Source organism: Somniosus microcephalus, chromosome 18, assembly GCF_052327205.1.
Source record: "Somniosus microcephalus isolate GS21.2 chromosome 18, FLI_Smic_1.0, whole genome shotgun sequence".
NCBI classification, from domain to species: domain Eukaryota; kingdom Metazoa; phylum Chordata; class Chondrichthyes; order Squaliformes; family Somniosidae; genus Somniosus; species Somniosus microcephalus.
Window position 1 is genome coordinate 47055141 of NC_141004.1, and position 18480 is coordinate 47073620.

General features: G+C 43.6%; 1 protein-coding gene across 1 annotated transcript in view; it reads left to right on the top strand.

Moving 5' to 3' along the window:
* LOC147105252 (immunoglobulin-like and fibronectin type III domain-containing protein 1) overlaps window positions 1-7768 on the top strand; it is a 101624-nt gene extending 93856 nt beyond the window's left edge. The window contains 1 exon segment of the mRNA XM_086011418.1: window positions 5503-7768. Within this exon segment, the coding sequence (XP_085867544.1) occupies window positions 5503-5507 (5 nt within the window). The 3' untranslated portion in view covers window positions 5508-7768.
* Window positions 7769-18480: the final 10712 nt, after the last annotated feature.

Sequence of the window (18480 nt, forward strand, 5' to 3'; positions counted from 1 at the left end):
TCAGTACCAGTGTGAGCCACGTTGAGAAAACACCTGTTGTACCGTTCTCCTGCAGTCTGTGTCTTATTATACACGGACACAACATTGGCGACAAGGCAAGTTCAAACCTACCTGCAACTCTGCATCACCTTCCGGGGATTCGTTCCTGGAGATCAGTGGATTGGAGGTCAAGGCCAGAGACCCGGGCGTCGACCACGGGCAACCGCCCAGTCATCCAGCAGAGACTCGAGAATTGCGGGGGAGGCTGTCGAGAGCCAGGCTTGGCTTTCCAGTCGAGGTGGTCCAGTGAAACGGGCTGGCAACAGGTAGTGCACAGACACTTCCCGGACAGCGGTGGGCTAGAGCCCGACCGAGCGGCACAGCAAAGGGCCGAGCAGCGTCGACGGGGGAGAGAGAGAGAGGCCAGAGCGCACAGGGCACAGCCGGTGTTCAGGGGCCGAGCAGCGTCGAAGAGAGGGAGAGAGAGACGCGCAGAAACCTGCGAGGCGCCGCCATTGCCACGAGGACTGCCGAGAGCAGCGTTGGCAGCAATGCAGGAGAAGCGCGCGAAACCTACAGGGCACCACCATTGCCACGAGAACTGCCGGGAGTGGCGTTGGCAGCAGCGGGGGAGGAAGGAAAGCGCGGGAGACGCCATTTTAAGCCATTGGGAGACGCCATTTTAAACCACACCCAAAATGCCGAAGAGTGGCAGTATCACCGCATTTGACAATGAAGTCGAAGATTGGACTACATATGTCGAATGAATAGAGGTATACTGCAAGGCAAATGAGATGTCAGATGACAAGAAAGCGTCGGTATTGTTAAATTTAATGGGTGCAAAGACGTATGGTTTATTACGAAATCTAGTAACCCCAACGAAGCCAATGGAAAAGAGTTTTGAAGACAAAGTAATGATACTACAGGAACATTTAAACCCCACACCGCTGCTGATAGCAGAAAGATTCAAGTTTCACAAACGGAACCAGCATAAGGATGAAAGCAATGCTGATTATTAACAGAACTGCGCAAACTATCGAAACACTGCCAGTTTGGAGCGGGACTGGCAGATACCTTAAGGGACAAGTTTGTGTGTGGGCTTCAAAGTGAAGGAACCCAGAAACGGCTTTTATCTGAAAAGGACCTTACGCTGGAAAAGGCTTTCAGCATTGCAGTATCATATGAATCAACAGCATGGGGCGCTGCAGAGATACAACAGAGACTGCAAGAATATGGCACAAACGAAATGTCATATAGAACAGAGAAGTGCTATCGCTGCGGCAGAACAACACACGACCAGAATGATTGCTGGTTCAAAGACAAAGTGTGCAGACAGTGTGGAAAAGTAGGACACAAAACACGAGTCTGCAGGTCGGGAAAGAAAACCAGCAATAGGAAACCTACCAAAGAAAAGTACAAGAAGGTACATAAGATGACGGAGAATAGTTCAGATGAACAAAAGAGTGATAACGACTCCGAAAGCAGGGAACTGAGTTATCTGAAACTACATAATGTGATCACAATGGAGGATCACCGAACCATTTGGGTCACTCTCAAGATAGCAGGAGTCCAGGTAAAGATGGAATTGGACGCAGGATCAGCCCTAACAGTCATAAACTGACAGGACTACGAGCGGCTATTCTCACACATACCCTTGAGAGACACAAAAATTATTTTGAAGACGTACACGGGGCAAAATGTCTACCCCAAAGGAAAAATAAGGGTGACCGTTATATATAATGGTAAGGAAACACCAAAACTAGACCTGTATGTATTGCAAGATGGAGGACCACAATTACTGGGACGTGAATGGATCCGGAAAATACAACTGGATTGGCATTCCATACAGGCACTGACTGTGGCTGACAAAAAGGATGACGAAGTCACACCTGGGCGACTGTCAAAGATCCTAACTGACGTGAAAGAAGTGTTCCAGCAAGGACTCGGAACATTAAAAGGCATGACGGCAACAATTAAAATTGAAGAAAACGCAAGCCCAAAATTTTTTAAGGCCAGACCGGTACCTTATGCGATCCGCCCAGCTGTCGAAGCAGAGCTGGAGAGTCTGGAACGTTCAGGTGTACTGTCCAAGGTAGACTGGAGCGAGTGGGCTACACCCATTGTCCCTGTGATGAAAAAGTCGTTGAGCAGCACGCCTGGGGAACCAAGGAAGGTTCGCATCTGTGGGGACTTTAAGGTAACAGTGAACCCGGTCCTTCACACCGTACAATATCCACTTCCGCGGATTGAAGATATTTTCGCCTCGCTATCTGGAGGGAAACGCTTCACTAAGATTGATCTGGCCCAGGCGTATCTGCAAATGGAGGTAGAAGAAGCATCAAAAAAATACCTCACAATCAACACCCATAAAGGTCTCTACCAATACAACCGGCTGGTATTCGGGGTAGCATCAGCTCCGGCTATTTGGCAGAGGGCAATGGAACAAGTCCTGCAAGGGATCCCAGGGACCCAGTGTTATTTGGACGACATCCTGGTCACGGGCGAAAATGACAGTGATCACCTTGCCAACCTGGAGCAGGTGCTCACTAGATTGCAGGAATATGGGCTCTGAGCTAACCGCCCCAAATGCGAGTTTTTTAGAAAACAGATCTCGTATTGTGGCCACGTTATCGATAAAGAGGGGTGTTACGTTCATTAATAAATAGACATTCTTATTATGAACACAGCTAGCTTTTGCTAGTTACTTTATTGAGCCACGTGGACTTGGTACAGTATCTGTAGAGATGCAGCCTTGTGCTCCTGTGTGCAGGCTGCCATCTTGACTGTTGCCTTGTGGGTAGCCTAGCCTCATGGGTAATGTAGTCTTAATATCTATACAGCTGGGTAGTGTAGTTTTATACATACAGTTCTATACAGCTCTACTGCTCCACCTAGTGTCCACCACAGAATGACATGTTATTGATCACTACAGTATTGTGGCCACGTTATCGATAAAGTTAAGGGATAGAGTGCTCAATGAGCTTCATGAGGGTCATCTGGGAGGGGTAAAAATGAAAAGCCTAGCCAGGGCTTATGTGTGGTGGCCGGGAATCGATAAACAAATCAAGGACCTGACCAAGAGCTGCTCAGGATGCCAGAAAGTCCAAAATGCACCACCACAGGCCCCTCTACACCCATGGGAGTGGCCCTCGTCTCCATGGCAACGGGTGCATATTGATTTTGCTGGTCTATTCATGGACTCAATGTTTTTAATAGCCGTGGATGCGCACTCGAAATGGCCTGAGGTCATCAAAATGTCCTCCACCACCACGGAGAAAACTATTGCAGTCCTACGGACCATTTTTGCCAGGAATGGCTTGCCAGAACAGATTTGCTCCGACAACGGACCACAGTTTGTGTCCGAAGAGTTCCGGAGGTTCTTGAAAAAGAATGGGGTATGGCATTACACATCCGCCCTGTATCATCCAGCCACAAATGGATTGGCTGAGAGGTTCGTACAAACCTTTAAGAAGGCAATAAAGGCTATGTACAATGACAACATTCTGCTGCAGCACAAGGTGGACAATTTCCTGTTCGCCAACCGGAATGCGACACATGCAGCCACCAACCAGGCCCCAGCCATGATGTTCTTTAACCGATGGTTAAGATCTCGCCTGGATTTGCTCAGACCAAACATACGAAGAGATGTTGAGAGTAAGCAATTCCAGCACATCCATGAGAAGCCAACAAGGAGCTTCAATGTAGGGCAACCAGTCTTGGCCCGCGACTACCGAACAGAATAATGGCAGCCAGGAACGATATGCACACGGCAGGGCCCACTAATGTACACAGTGGAAGTTGGGGAGAGCATCGTGAGACGCCATGCTGACCAGATCCTAGAGTCACTGGAACAAGTCAACCCCATGCCTCGCCCATACGTACCTGGTGATGAACCCGACGTACAGGTCGCATCTACCCCAGAAACAGTAGCATCGGAAGCTGATGAACCAACCGACGACAGGGGGCCAGAATCGCCTCCGCACCAAGAGCAAGACACTCGGGAAAGGCGCTATCCAGAAAGGATCAGGAAGCCTCCCTAAAGACTGAATATATAAATAGACTATTTTCAGCTAATGTTGCATGTTAAAAGTGTTAATTGTAATTAGTTTGATATTTAATTGTTAAATGAGTGTTATGGTACTGTTAATCTAAAAGGGGAGGAATTGTAATGTGTATATACCTTTAAGGGGGGAACTATCTTTTACAGCTCATGTATACTGCAATACCGGCAGTGACCACACCTGTATATAGCACTGAGTAGTAATCTGTACAGATCAGTTCCAGTGTGAGCCACGTTGAGTAAACACCTGTTGTACCGTTCTCCTGCAGTCTGTGTCTTATTATACACGGACACAACACAACTTATTTGCATCTTCATTCCAGTTGACAGAAGGATTTGTGAAAATATTTTGAAGATAATTGAAAACTGTAAAATGTCAATTATACTAGTAGATCTCCCGTGCTGTTGCTCACTAGTACTCTGAGTGCGGCTTTTGATGTTTAGCGAGGTGCTACTGAATCCTACTCACAATGCCATTTTGTTCATCGCTGTAATAGAGTAATGCATCCCATGATTGATTTCCGGTCATAATATTGCACGCTGATTCTGAAAGATATTGGCCTTACAGATATATTTTATTTGTAATACCATTTACCTGCCCCATTGCAACTTTGCTTAAGGTGCAAATAACTTAGTTTGTTCTTCCCTCCCCAAAACCTCTTATTTCCAGTCATTTAGGTTACATAAGTCCTTCATTCTTTGTCTCAGATATATGAGTATAAGATGTATATTTTCTCCCTCATACTTTCCATGGTGGATTTGTAGTTCTTACTGAAACCATTATTGATGTAGCATTGCCCAGTTATTCCTAATGTCAACTCTTCATTGACCAGCACCTGAACAGTCATTCATCATGGTTCAGGTCTGACTGACTGGGGTAGATCTCAACTTTGTGCGATATTGTGAAACGGGTGATAGTGAGTCAGCAGCCTGTTATACATCTCTCCTGATTTTTATTTCAATTGATTTCAATCGAATTAAAAATCAGGAGAGAGGTGCTGCCGACTCGCCATCACCCATTTTACACTATTGCACAAAGTCAGGCTCTACCCCACTGACTCCAGACACAATGTCCAAAGGCAGCATCAAATATTCCCCAGTGGACCCAGTACAATACAGTAAACCTCATACAAAACCAACACCATTGGCTCAGAATTTTATTCAATAGCTTAAACTTTATATAATGCTAACCAGCTAGTGCCATAAAATTGCATAATTCAACTTTGTTTCAGTACAGCTTTAAGAAACTGCTCAAATAATTTTCTCATGCTGTGTTGGCTGCCATTTTCCTTTCACATGCAGTATGCATTTACCATTGTGTTAATTAAGCAAGCAAAGAAAATATGCTTTTTGATTAAAAATCTCATACAATAATATTTGAATATACTGATGCATGTGATATAATGAATAATATCAAAGAGATGGCACATAAAGTGATTGTTTCACTTTTCTTTGTTTCACAGAATGAAGCAACTTCACAAAGAACATTGGCGTTGCTTTTAGATAAGCAGACCATGTGGAAGAAACAGTTTAGATCAAATCATTACCACAGGTCAAAGTAAACTCCCATTTCTGACTGACATTACAGTTTGATATAGAGTGAGCTGTCCGTGAAATGAATGGACACGTCTGCAGAAATGATAATGAAACATGCAGAAATAAAAATATACTACACGGGGAGGATTGCAAAATGTGATTTAAGTCTAATTATAAAACTTTGCTTTGCACTTTGTTGTGGCATTTGTATTGAATAATAATCAGACACTGACTTTTTTTTATCATAGATGTTCAATATTCCTAATAAACCAGGTTTTATCTTCAGTTGAGTTAAGTTGCCATACCAAATTCTTCCGGTGGTCACTAGTGTTTCCTTGAAGCTGTGCAGTGCCGTTTCTATTGTTTCTTCAAACCAGAAATATATGCAGGGCTACACTGGATAGTACTTTTTGATATTTTACTGTGTTGAATGATACAGTCTGCTCTATTTCATAAACAGTTATAAAGCCAGTAATTTGTTAACTTCTGGCCACAAACTAGCCATAAATTAGGTCACCCTGTCACTATAATATTATGTTATTGCACAACATGTAACTTAAATACATCATCCAGAACTCTGTTTCTCGTCAATGTAGAATAATAGAAATTGTAAAGGATTATTTTTTAAAGGATTTTGATTTTAATATATAATTAATCAACAACATTTTATAATTATATAAACATGATGAGTATGGTACATAAATTAAAACACCATTAGGAATGTGTGGAGAGTAATGTTCTAGAGCAATGATTTTCAAACTTCTCTGTGTGGGGGAACTCCTGCTAATATTAACCCCTTTCCAGGCATCCCCTAATATCGAAAGTACATTGCCAACTACTCATAGAAAAACCACAAAATGCAGAATGTTCCATGTATCACTGCTCACTGCATGTGAAATACCTAGCCCCGTCAGAAATCTGATGGTCTCACAAATTCCTTAGGAGCCCCTCACTGACGTTTGTGGTCCATGGAAGCCAGTTTGAAAACATATGTTCTAGAATTTTACCCGTTAAAATTGGACATTGACTTAAGATGCTTCTTTTGAATACTAACTGCAGTGAAAAGCTTAAAATTTGAAAATCTGAAGTTATGCCTTTGCACCATCTCTCAAGCACAGGAAATTCACAGTGGAGTGCTTCAACCAATGTTATTTTCTCACTTTTAGAATTGTCCAAACGCGTGTGCTGAGAGTTGAAAACTATCTCGCATAATTCTGACCAGTCCTCCATCTGAATAGTACCCTCTCATTAAAACGAAACAAAAAATAATATAAAATAGGCTCTTGAATTGAAACAAAATACTCAGTGGGTAACTGTGGGATACATGCTAATCTTACCCATGAAGATGACCTTCCAAAGTCACTTAGAATATGTTACTTTTAGGATAAAAAATAATATTTTATAGTTATCATTCAGAAGCCTCCCTTCCCCTCTCTATCTATAATAGTGTGTCCACCAAGCATTTATAGATACTATGGAATAAATGGCTTTCAGTATCGCAGTCACCTGATACACATTTAATGCATAAATAATGCAATACTTGGAGGTACAATAACTGGAAGTATATTGTGAAAAGACTGTAGGATTTGAGGATGGGAAGGCAATAATAATGTGTTGGTTTCAGCTTTAAAACAATTTTGTAATGCTACTTTAATCTCAACACAGTGACTACAAGGGCTGGATGACAGTGCAGTATAAAACTAGAAACAGCCAAAATATCAGTTTACTTTGAGAAATAAAAATATATTGAGGTTGAAATTAGTCTCTGTATTATTTTTAGCTAACTGATTAACACATTTGCTTTTAAATTCTTATGTATGGTATTGTAATGAAATTGTTCAAAACACAAGCCCTAAAAGATGGTATTGCCCTTTTTTGGACTGTAGCATGCTATTTAAAAAAAAACATATTGTCTTCATGTGTGAGAAAAGAATGAAAGTGCAAATAAAAATACACAGACTGGTTAACATTTATTCAGATTAAAGAGAAATGTAGTTATAAATTGTTATGAGCTGGTTTGTGATGTGCAAACTGCACTAACGTAGATCTTCCAGGACAGATCAAGATTGCTGGAAGCATTATGCTCACAGAAGTATTTAAACGCTGCTGCTGCAATACAAAACTCTGTTAAAGTTCTTAATTTGCCTTTGCTGAATGCATACATAAAACATTAAAAGTTGCAATGTTGATGTCTATGGCTGATATATGTTTTCATTGTGGTGAAAGCTATTACAGTAGATAGAGCTGCATTAAGGTGATACAGATAACCTATTTATTTTCTTCTGTTACCTTAATATTTTGCTACACATGCTGTAATAATGGGATTTTTTTCATATATATATATAGGGTAACATGTATCTAGAGTGCGTTAGATGCAGTGGCACATCTAGAGTTTCAGAGGACCTTAGAAACTGAGGACGAAACTGGAGAAAATGATCAATGTCTCTTTGAAGTGGAATATCTGTTGTTATCGAGGCAATAGTGCAAATCAACCATGGGGTGGAGGGGATAGGGCAAAATGATAAATATTTTATAATAGAAAATCTCCCACAACTTAGTTCACAGTGATCCAAAAGAATCATTAAAGTGTGACAGCTGCAGTGTGATGGCCAAAATGTGACAGAAAGCAGGTTTGATACTTACAGAAAGTCCATACAGTATGAAAAACTTTAAAAAATATTATAGATAAATAGCTGAAATTAAGAGGATTTGGAGAAGGACAAAATTGTTTGCATCTTAAGCAAGTCTTATAAAATGGTAGGTAAATAGTATTACAATAATATCTATGAGACCTATATCTTTCAGTATCAGGAAGGTGCATAATAGTTTTATCTCAGTCAGTCAAGTGATAAGTTGAGTTGGTAAATTTGTATTGCAGTAATGGGTAAACCACTATCATGGTTAGGTTTCAGTGGGATCACAGCAAACATTAAAAACTGTACTCCAAGTCATAGACTGCCAGTGAGCAATGCCATGGAAGATCTACTAATCTGAATTAAGAACAAAATAAATGATAGTCAAGTAATTTTGGTCTTGCTGGATAGAAAATAGCATAGTTTTGTTAAAGAGCTAGATTAGTAAGATGATGTTTACTGGGCAGAAGTGTCCGTCTGGTCCATGCGTGAAGCCATGTTAACACTGTGTTACTATGGAATCCCTGGGAAATAGTGCCACGAGCAGTCCCTCTTTAAAATTGGCTGGAAATTGACAACCCATTTGAAATAGATGTTGGGATAGACATATTGACTGCACTCTTGCCTTTAAGGCAGAAGGTTGTGGGTTGAAGCTCCCAAAACAGGACTTGAGGTAATAATCTAGACTGTCACTGCAGGACTGCTGCTTGTTGACGGTTCTGGTGGTTAAACAGCCAAGAAGCAGAACCTGGCAAAGAAACGAGAGAGGGAAAAAACAGATTGGAGAGAAGCAGCACAGGAAAGATAATCAGAAGAAGAGAACAAAAAAAGAAAGGAGCAGAGGAAGAGGAAGGCTGGCGGAAGAGGAAGAGAGAGACAGCAAGATTATAATGACAGAGAGGGGTAAATAGAACATGTCATCAATGATTCGCATTTATGTAGCACTGTTAACGTAGAAAAATTCCCCAGGCACTTCACAGAGGCACAAGGGAATAAAATACTGCCTTGCATGAACAATGCCTAGCACGCACATCACATTACAACAAAAAAAGCTTGCATTTTTATAGTGCCTTCCTCACCCTCTGGCGATCCAAAAGAACTTTAAAGCCAATGGGTTAAAATTTCGGGGGCTTAACGCCACCCGTTACCGGCAAAAAGTTGCAAAAAGAGGGCAGCCGTCGCTCTTTGGCCAGCTGGTGGCGGGTCCTGCGGCGTCCTCCATTTTCCCAGGCGCTGCCGGTAAGATCATTGGCCTGCAAATTAAAATGAGGGAGAGGTGAGTCAGTCGGTGTGCAACGCCGACTTAACATCACCATGGCAATCTTGGACCTATGTGCTGAGTTCAGCGCTGGGTCCTAAGATCGACATGTAAACCAAGCGTTCAGCAGACTGGCAGAGGCGCTGTCACATCTTAAAGGGACATAGAAAAAACATAGAGATAGGAACAGGAGTAGGCCATTCGGCCCTTCGAGCCTGCTCCGCCATTCAATGAGATCATGGCTGATCTTCGTCTGAGATCATAGCTGATCTTACCAGCTCAGTACCCCGTCCCCGCCTTTTCTCCGTAACCCTTAATCCCCTTAGCCTTCAGAAATATATCCAATTCTCTCTTGAAAATATTTATTGAATTAGCCTTCACAGCCCTCTGTGGCAGGGAATTCCACAGGCTCACCACTCTTTGAGTGAAGAAATTCTTCCTCATCTCTGTTTTAAATGATTTGCCCGCTATTTTTAGACTGTGGCCCCTGGTTCTGTGCTCCCCGGCCATTGGAAACATTCTCTCTGAATTCAGCCTGTCCAGGCCTGCCATAATTTTATATGTTTCGATGAGATCCCCTCTCAATCTTCTAAACTCCAGTGAGTACAAGCCCAAACTATTTAATCTCTCTTCGTAGGTCATTCCCGCCATTCCAGGTATCAGCCTGGTGAATCGCCGTTGCACTCTTTCCATGGCAAGAACATCCTTCCGCAGATGGGGCGACCAAAACTGTACACAATACTCCAGATGCGGTCTCACCAGCACCTTGTACAGCTGTAGTAAGGTATCCCTATTCCTATACTCGAACCCCCTTGATATGAAGGCCAACATACCATTTGCCTTCTTAATCGCCTGTTGCACCTGCATGCTCTCCTTCAGTGACTGGTGCACAAGAACACCCAGGTCCCTCTGCACTTCCCCATCTCCCAATCTATTGCCATTTAGATAATAATCTACCCTCCTGTTTTTACCCCCAAAGTGGATAACCTCGCATTTATCCACATTATAGTGCATCTGCCACGTATCCGCCCATTCCCCCAACCTGTCCAAATCGCACTGTAGCCTCCTGACATCCTCATCAGAGCCCACCCCTCCTCCTAGTTTAGTGTCGTCAGCGAATTTGGAAATATTGCATCCAATTCCCTGATCCAGATCATTTATATATATTGTGAACAGCTGGGGTCCCAGGACAGATCCTTGCGGCACCCCGCTGGTCACTGCCTGCCACTCCGAAAACGAGCCGTTTATTCCAACTCTCTGTTTTCTATCCGCCAGCCAGTTCTCTATCCACGTTAATACTTTGCCCCCAATCCCATGAGCCTTAATTTTGCATGATAATCTTTTGTGTGGAACCTTATCGAAGGCTTTCTGGAAGTCAAGGTACACCACATCCACTGGCTCTCCCCCATCTATTTTACCAGTTACTTCCTCAAAAAATTCCAGCAGATTAGTCAAACACGATTTACCCTTTGTAAATCCATGTTGACTCTGTCCGATCCTTTCCCCATTTGTCAAGTGCTCCGCTATTTTATCCTTAATAATGGACTCTAGCATTTTGCCCACAACCGATGTAAGGCTTACTGGTCTATAATTCCCTGCTTTCTCTCTACTCCCCTTTTTAAATATTGGGGTAACATTAGCTACCCTCCAATCCACGGGTACTGTTCCCGAGTCAATGGAGTTCCGGAAGATGATCCTTAGAGCATCTGCTATCTCCAGGGCCACCTCCTTAAGTACCCTAGGATGTAGTTTATCAGGCCCCGGGGATTTGTCGGCCTTCAGTCCCCTCAACTTACCCAACACCATATCCCTAGAGATACTAATTTCTGTCAGCTCCTCCCTCTCATTAGTCCCTATGTTTGCCGATATTCCTGGGAGGTTATTTGTGTCCTCCTTTGTGAATACAGAACCAAAGTATGAGTTTAATTGGTCTGCCATTTCCTTATTCTCCATTATATATTCTCCCGAATCGGACTGCAAGGGACCGACTTGGGATTTTACCAGTCTTTTCCTCCTGATATACCGATAAAAGCTTTTGCAGTCTGTCTTTATGTTTGCTGCAAGTTTACTTTCGTATTCTATTTTCCCCTTCCTGATTAATCCCTTTGTCCTCTTTTGCTGTATCCTGTACTGCCCCCAATCTTCCGGTCTGGTGCTTTTTTTTGCCAGTTGATATGCCCTTTTTTTTGATTTTATGCTGTCCCTAATTTCCCTCGTTATCCACGGTTGAGTCACCTTTTTAGGTTTATTTTTATGCCAAACCGGTATAAACATGTTCTGGAATTCTTCCATTCTATCTTTGAATGCTTGCCATTGTCTCTCCACTGTCAATCCCCCCAGAAACACCACCCAATCAATCTTACCCAATTCCCGTCTCATACCCTCGTAATTCCCTTTATTTAAGTTCTGGACCTTAGTCTCTGATTCAATTTCCTCACTCTCCATCTCGACTGAGAGCTCGATCATATTATGATCGCTCTGACCCAAGGGGCCTCGTACAAGAAGATTGCTGATAAGTCCCTTCTCATTGCACAATACCCAGTCTAAAATGGCCTGATCTCGAGTCGGCTCCTCGACATATTGGTCCAGATAACCGTCCCGAAAACATTCCAGGAATTCCTCCTCCTCAGAATTTTTACTAATTTGGGTAGTCCAATCAATATGTAAATTAAAGTCACCCATGATGACAGCTGTGCTCTTATCGCACGCTTCTCTAATTTCCCTTTTTATGCCTTCCCTCACCTCCATATTACTATTTGGAGGCCTATATATCACACCCACTAACGTTTTCCTCCCCTTGCTATTTCTCATTTCTACCCATACAGATTCCGTTTCATCCGAGTTAATATCCTTCCTTTCCATTGCATTAATCCCCTCCTTTACCAGCAATGCTACCCCACCTCCCCTACCTTTTTGCCGATCCTTCCTAAATATTGTATATCCCTGGATGTTAAGTTCCCAGCCTTGCCCACCCTGCAGCCACGTTTCTGTAATCCCAATCAAATCATACTTGTTTACCTCTATTTCCACAACTAATTCATCCACCTTGTTCCTAATGACACACACATCTTTCAGGTAAGTTTGTATTTAAGCTTTTGGGCTGCTTTTTTTTTATTTTGCTGAAGTAGTGGCTTGCTGTAATACATGTTAAAAGTTTTTTAATCGTGTAGGGAGTGCTGCTGAATGCTTGCAAGGCCTTGAATGGTAAAGGAAGGCCTCTGAGAAGAAAGAAAATGCTGCAAATACTCAGCAGGTCAGGCACCATCCGTGGAGAGAGAAACAGGGCTGGATTTTGTCAGTGTGGGCGGGCTGGGGCGTGTCAGGTGGAAATCGTGTCAGGACTCTGACTCCTAAGTGAAGTGTTGAAAAAGTGCAATTTTCCCCTAATTGGCCAATTGATTTCCTGCTTGTGGGAACCACTGGCCCAATTAGTCTTTTCGTACAGACAGTCGCCTCCGATGATGTCATCAATGCTGTTGGATTTAAGGTCTGCAAGCAGCCTTGATTCTTCTGGAGACTGCAAAGGCTCTGCAATTTATATGAAGGAGTTGAATTGTGGAAAATGTCAACGATCAAGCAAAAGTGTGCACCTCAGTTTGATGAGCCCTCCCTCCAAGCTCTGGTGCATGGAGCCAGCTGTAATAAAGAGGTGCTGTTCCCTTCCTCAGGGAGAAAAAAGCCACCCTAGCAGACAAAAGCTGTGTGGCTACAAGTGGCCCAGGTTGTCAACTCCATTTCGCTGAGCTGCAGAACTTGGCTGCAATGCAGGAAGGGGTTTCATGACCTTCCCCACACCGGAAAAGTGAGTATGACTTTCCCATTACCCTCAATCTGATCCCCATCGCCTCTCCTCAACAGCACTCTGCTTTGCCAACCTCTTCCTCCACATCCCACTTGACACTTACATCCCTGCACCCTTACCCATTCCCTCTCTCTCTATGGTCACATTCACTTAACCATACGACCATGCAGCCCTCACACTTCCTATCACTGTGATGCCATGACAACAACTACTTACAACACACAGGGAGGGTCCTTTGAATCCTTCTAAGCATCAATGCTATGCATTCACAACACTCACTCCTTCCACTGATGGGTGAGATTAGAACTAGGGGGCATAATCTTAGAATAAGGGGCTGCCCTTTCAAAACTGAGATGAGGAGAAACTTCTTCACTCAGAGGGTAGTAAATCTATGGAATTTGCTACCCCAGAGAGCTGTGGAAGCTGCAACATTAAATAAATTTAAAATGGAGATAGACATTTTCCTAGCAGATAAGGGAATTAGGGGTTACGGGGAGAGGGCAGAGAAGTGGACGTGAGTCTAGATTTGGATCAGCCATGATCCTATTGAATGGCGGAGTAGGCCCGAGGGGCCATATGGCCTACTCCTGCTCCTATTTCTTATGTTCTTATGTTCCATGATCCATGGAGGAGCTTAGTCGCAAGGGTATTGAAAACATGGTCATTTTTCAGAATAGAATGACATCTCTTGAGGAGCAATGGTCAGCTATTGAGCAGACAAAGCAAGTCCTCTGGAGTAAGACTTCCAGTGCAGAAATGGGTCTTCATGGCCCCCCTGCAGTGCAGCGAGGGGCTGTCAAGCCACTTGCTACCTCTGAAGTGGGGCTGACCCATGAGAGGAATGTTGGTGGCAGACAACAAGGAAGTGGGGGCTCCTCTCCAAGTGCTCACACGACCGTGCCACAGCAAAGCCCTCGGTCAGAGCCCCACCAGAGTCATCACCCAAATGAAATGGGCGTCTCAGCCCCTGCACAGCCGTAGGAGCAGCAGACTGTTGGCGAGCATGCACAGGTTCGCCACCCCAGAGGATGCCCGCCAACCATAGAAACATAGAAACATAGAAGATAGGAGCAGGGTTAGGCCATTCGGCCCCTCGAGCCTGCTCCGCCATTCAATGAGATCATGGCTGATCATCCAAATTCAGTACCCTGTCCCAGCCTTCTCCCCATATCCCTTGATCACTTTAGCCTTAAGAAATATATCCAACTCTTTCTTGAATATATTTAATGAACTGGCCTCCACCGCCCTCTGTGGTAGAGAATTCCACAGGTTCACCACTCTCTGGGTGAAGAAATTCCTCCTCATCTCTGTCCTAAATGGCTTACCCCTTATCCATAGACTGTGACCCCTGGTTCTGGACTCCCCTGCCATCAGGAACATTCTTCCTGCATCTAGTCTGTCTAGTCCTGTTAGAATTTTATAAGTTTCAATGAGATCCCCTCTCATTCTTCTAAACTCAAGCGAGTATAAGCCCAATCGACCCAATCTCTCCTCATACGTCATTCCTGCCATCCCAGGTATCAGTCTGGTGAATCTTCGCTGCACTCCCTCCATGACAAGAACATCCTTCCTCAGATAAGGCGACCAAAACTGCATACAATACTCAAGATGTGGTCTCACCAAGGACCTGTACAACTGCAGCAAGACATCCTTGTTCCTGTACTCGAACCCTCTCGCTACGAAGGCCAACATACCATTTGCCTTCTTAACCACCTGCTGCACTTGCATGCTTACCTTCAGCGACTGGTGCACATGGACACCCATCTCGTTGCACGTCCCCTTCTCCCAATCTATTGCCATTCAGATAATAATCTGCTTTCCTGTTTTTGCCACCAAAGTGGATAACCTTGCATTTATCCACATTATACTGCATCTGCCATGCTTCTGCCCAATCACCCAACCTGTCAAAATCATACTGGAGTTTCTCTGCATCCTCCTCACGGCACAGACGCCCACCCAGCTTTGTTTCGTCTGCAAACTTGGAGATATTACATCTAGTTCCCTTGTCTAGATCATTTATATATATTGTGAATAGCTGAGGTCCTAGGACCGATCCCTGCAGTATCCCACTAGTCACTGCCAGCCACTCGGAAAAAGACCCGTTTATTCCAACTCTTTGCTTCCTGTCTGCCAACCAGTTCTCTATCCAAGTCAGTACCTCGCTCGCAATCGCATGTGCCTTAACGTTACATGCTAATCTCTTATGTGGGACCTTATCGAAAGCCTTCTGAAAGTCCAAATACACCACATCCACTGGTCCTCCCTTATCTATTCTACCAGTTACATCCTCAAAAAATTCCAGTAGATTAGTCAAGCATGTTGACTTTGTCCAATCCTGTCACTGTTTTCCAAGTGCTCTGCTATTAGTTCTTTTATAATGGACTCTAGCATTGTCCCCACTACCGATGTCAGGCTTACCGGTCCATAATTCCCCGTTTTCTCTCTACCACCTTTTTTGAATAGTGGGGTAACATTAGCTACCCTCCAATCCATGGGAACTGTTCCAGAGTCTATCGAATTTTGGAAGATGACCAGCAATGCATCTACTATTTCTAGGGCCACTTTCTTAATTACCCTAGGATGTAGATTATCAGGCCCTGGGGATTTATCGGCCTTCAATCCCATCAATTTTCCTAACACCATTTCCCTACAAATACTGATTTCGTTCAGTTCCTCCCTTTCATTAGACCCTATGTTCCCCGACAACTCTGGGAGGTTATTTGTGTCCTCCTTTGTGAAGACAGAACCAAAGTATGTATTTAATTGGTCTGCCATTTCTTTGTTCCCCATTATAAATTCCCCTGATTCTGACTGCAAGGGACCTACGCTTGACTTCACCAATCTTTTTCTCTTCACATATCTATAAAAGCTTTTACAGTCAGTTTTTATGTTCCCAGCAAGCTTACTCTCATACTCTATTTTCCCCCTCTTAATTAATCCCTTTGTCCTCCTTTGCTGAATCCTAAACTGCTCCTAATCCTGAGGTTTACTGCTTTTTCTGGCCAACTTATATGTCCTCTCCTTGGATCTTATGCTATTCCTAATTTCCCCTGTTAACCATGGTTGAGTCACCTTTTTTGTTTTATTTTTATGCCAAACAGGGATGAACAAATTCTGTAGTTCATCCATGCGATCTTTGAATGTTTGCCATTGCCTATCCACCATCAACCCTTTGAGTAACATTCCCCAATCAATCCTACCCAACTCGCGCCTCATACCTTCGTAGTTTCCTTCATTTTAATTCAGGACCCTAGTCTCTGAGTCAACTACTTCACTCTCCATCTTAATGGAGAATTCTATCATATTATGATCGCTCCGACCCAAGGGGCCTCGCACAACAAGATTGCTAATTAATCCTTTCTCATTGCATAATACCCAGTCTAAGATGGCCTGATCTCTAGTTGGTTCCTCGACATATTGGTCCAGGAAACCATCCCATATACACTCCAGGAATTCCTCCTCCACAGTATTGTTACTAATTTGGTTAGCCCAATCTATATGTAGATTAAAGTTACCCATGATAACTGCTGTGCCCTTATTGCACGCGTCTCTAATATCCCATTTAATGCCATCCCCAACCTCCGCATTACTGTTTGGAGGTCTGTATACCACTCCCACTAACGTTTTCTGCCCCTTGGTATTTCTCAGTTCTACCCATACAGATTCCACATCATCAGAGCTAATATCCTTCCTTTCAATTGTGTTAATCCCCTCTTTAACCAGCAATGCTACCCCACCTGCTTTTCCTTTTTGTCTATCTTTCCTGAATATTGTATACCCCTGGATTTTGAGTTCCCAGCCTTGGTCACCCTAGAGCCATGGTTCCGTAATCCCAATCATATCATATCCGTTTACTTCTATTTGCGCAGCTAATTCATCCACCTTATTACGAATGCTCCTCGCATTAAGACACAAGGCCTTCAGGCTTGTTTTTTTGACACTCTTACACCTTTTAGAATTATTATTTACTGTGGCCATGTTTGATTTAAACCCTTGATTTCTCTGACTGCCACCTTTGTTTTTCTTCTTCCTGTCAAAGGCGTCAAGACAGGAGCAGCAAGAGTGCAAGCAAGGGGCCTCCACATCTGCTGAAGCCACAGGGGAAGCAACATGTAGGAGCACATGTAAGAGGAAGATAAAGCACAAGTAGTCACAAGGGTAATCACTTAGGTGCTGTGTTGTTTTGTTTTTGGACCAGCCATCATTGTGATTGTATTATAAAGTGTTTTGATGGCAAACTGTTGAAGTTGTGGCCTGTGTCATTTCGCAAATGGGACTTTCACATTGAGGGGTTAGGGTGCCTTGCGATTATCAGAATGGTGGTCAGAGTGATAGGATTCCATAGGTTCTTCTCCATTGTTGATGATCTGGTAAGAAGGAGTGAGACTAAAGTGTTTGATTGTGCAGTCTAAGCAAATCTGGCCAGGATGAGTGCATTCCTTGCATCCCGGGCAACAATGTTGTCGCGCGCTGGCACCTTCTGGCCTGTGTAGGGTTTGGCCAGTGCCAACATCAGTGGGTACATGTGCCTCAAAGATTTGGGGACTTTTAATATGTATATATACCCTTTTAAAATGGAGACACACATGGGCTGCGTTTTAAAAATGGAGTTTGGACTTTTGAAGGGACTGCCTGTTGGTTTCCGTGAAGATGAACTGTCTGCCTTTTGGGTTGCCATGGAACCTGTCTCAATGCTGATGTCATGAAAGGCAGGAGCCTTTTCATATTCGAACTTGTGAGATTTGGGGAAAACCACCCTTTGTCCATGGAGCTGGGATTTCTGGATGGACAATGAGGTTTGGAGGCCAAAAGTAACACCTCTGGACTCTTTCAGTGAAGGAGCAGTCAAGAACTTAACAAACAGTTAGCAATTCAAGTACTGCTCATCTACAATAATGGCCTAACATTGTTTTCTTCAAGATGACCAATCCAGGACAAGAGACATCACCAGGTAAACCAACTAACATTTCTGCGACCATGGTAACCAGGACCCGTCCAGCCAATTCTGTGTATTGCACGGGGTATAACCATGCTGAACTTTGGGGATGCAAGGCTTTGCTTTTTGGCTTGCTTTTTGGCTGTTGCTTGCCTGCTTTTCTCTACCATCTGTAACAGGGGTGCTCCGCGTAACTACACGTCCGCCAACTCTCCAAGAATGCCCGAAGTGAGCGCCTCGTTGTACCGCCTGAACGTAACTCTCTAGGCCTCATCG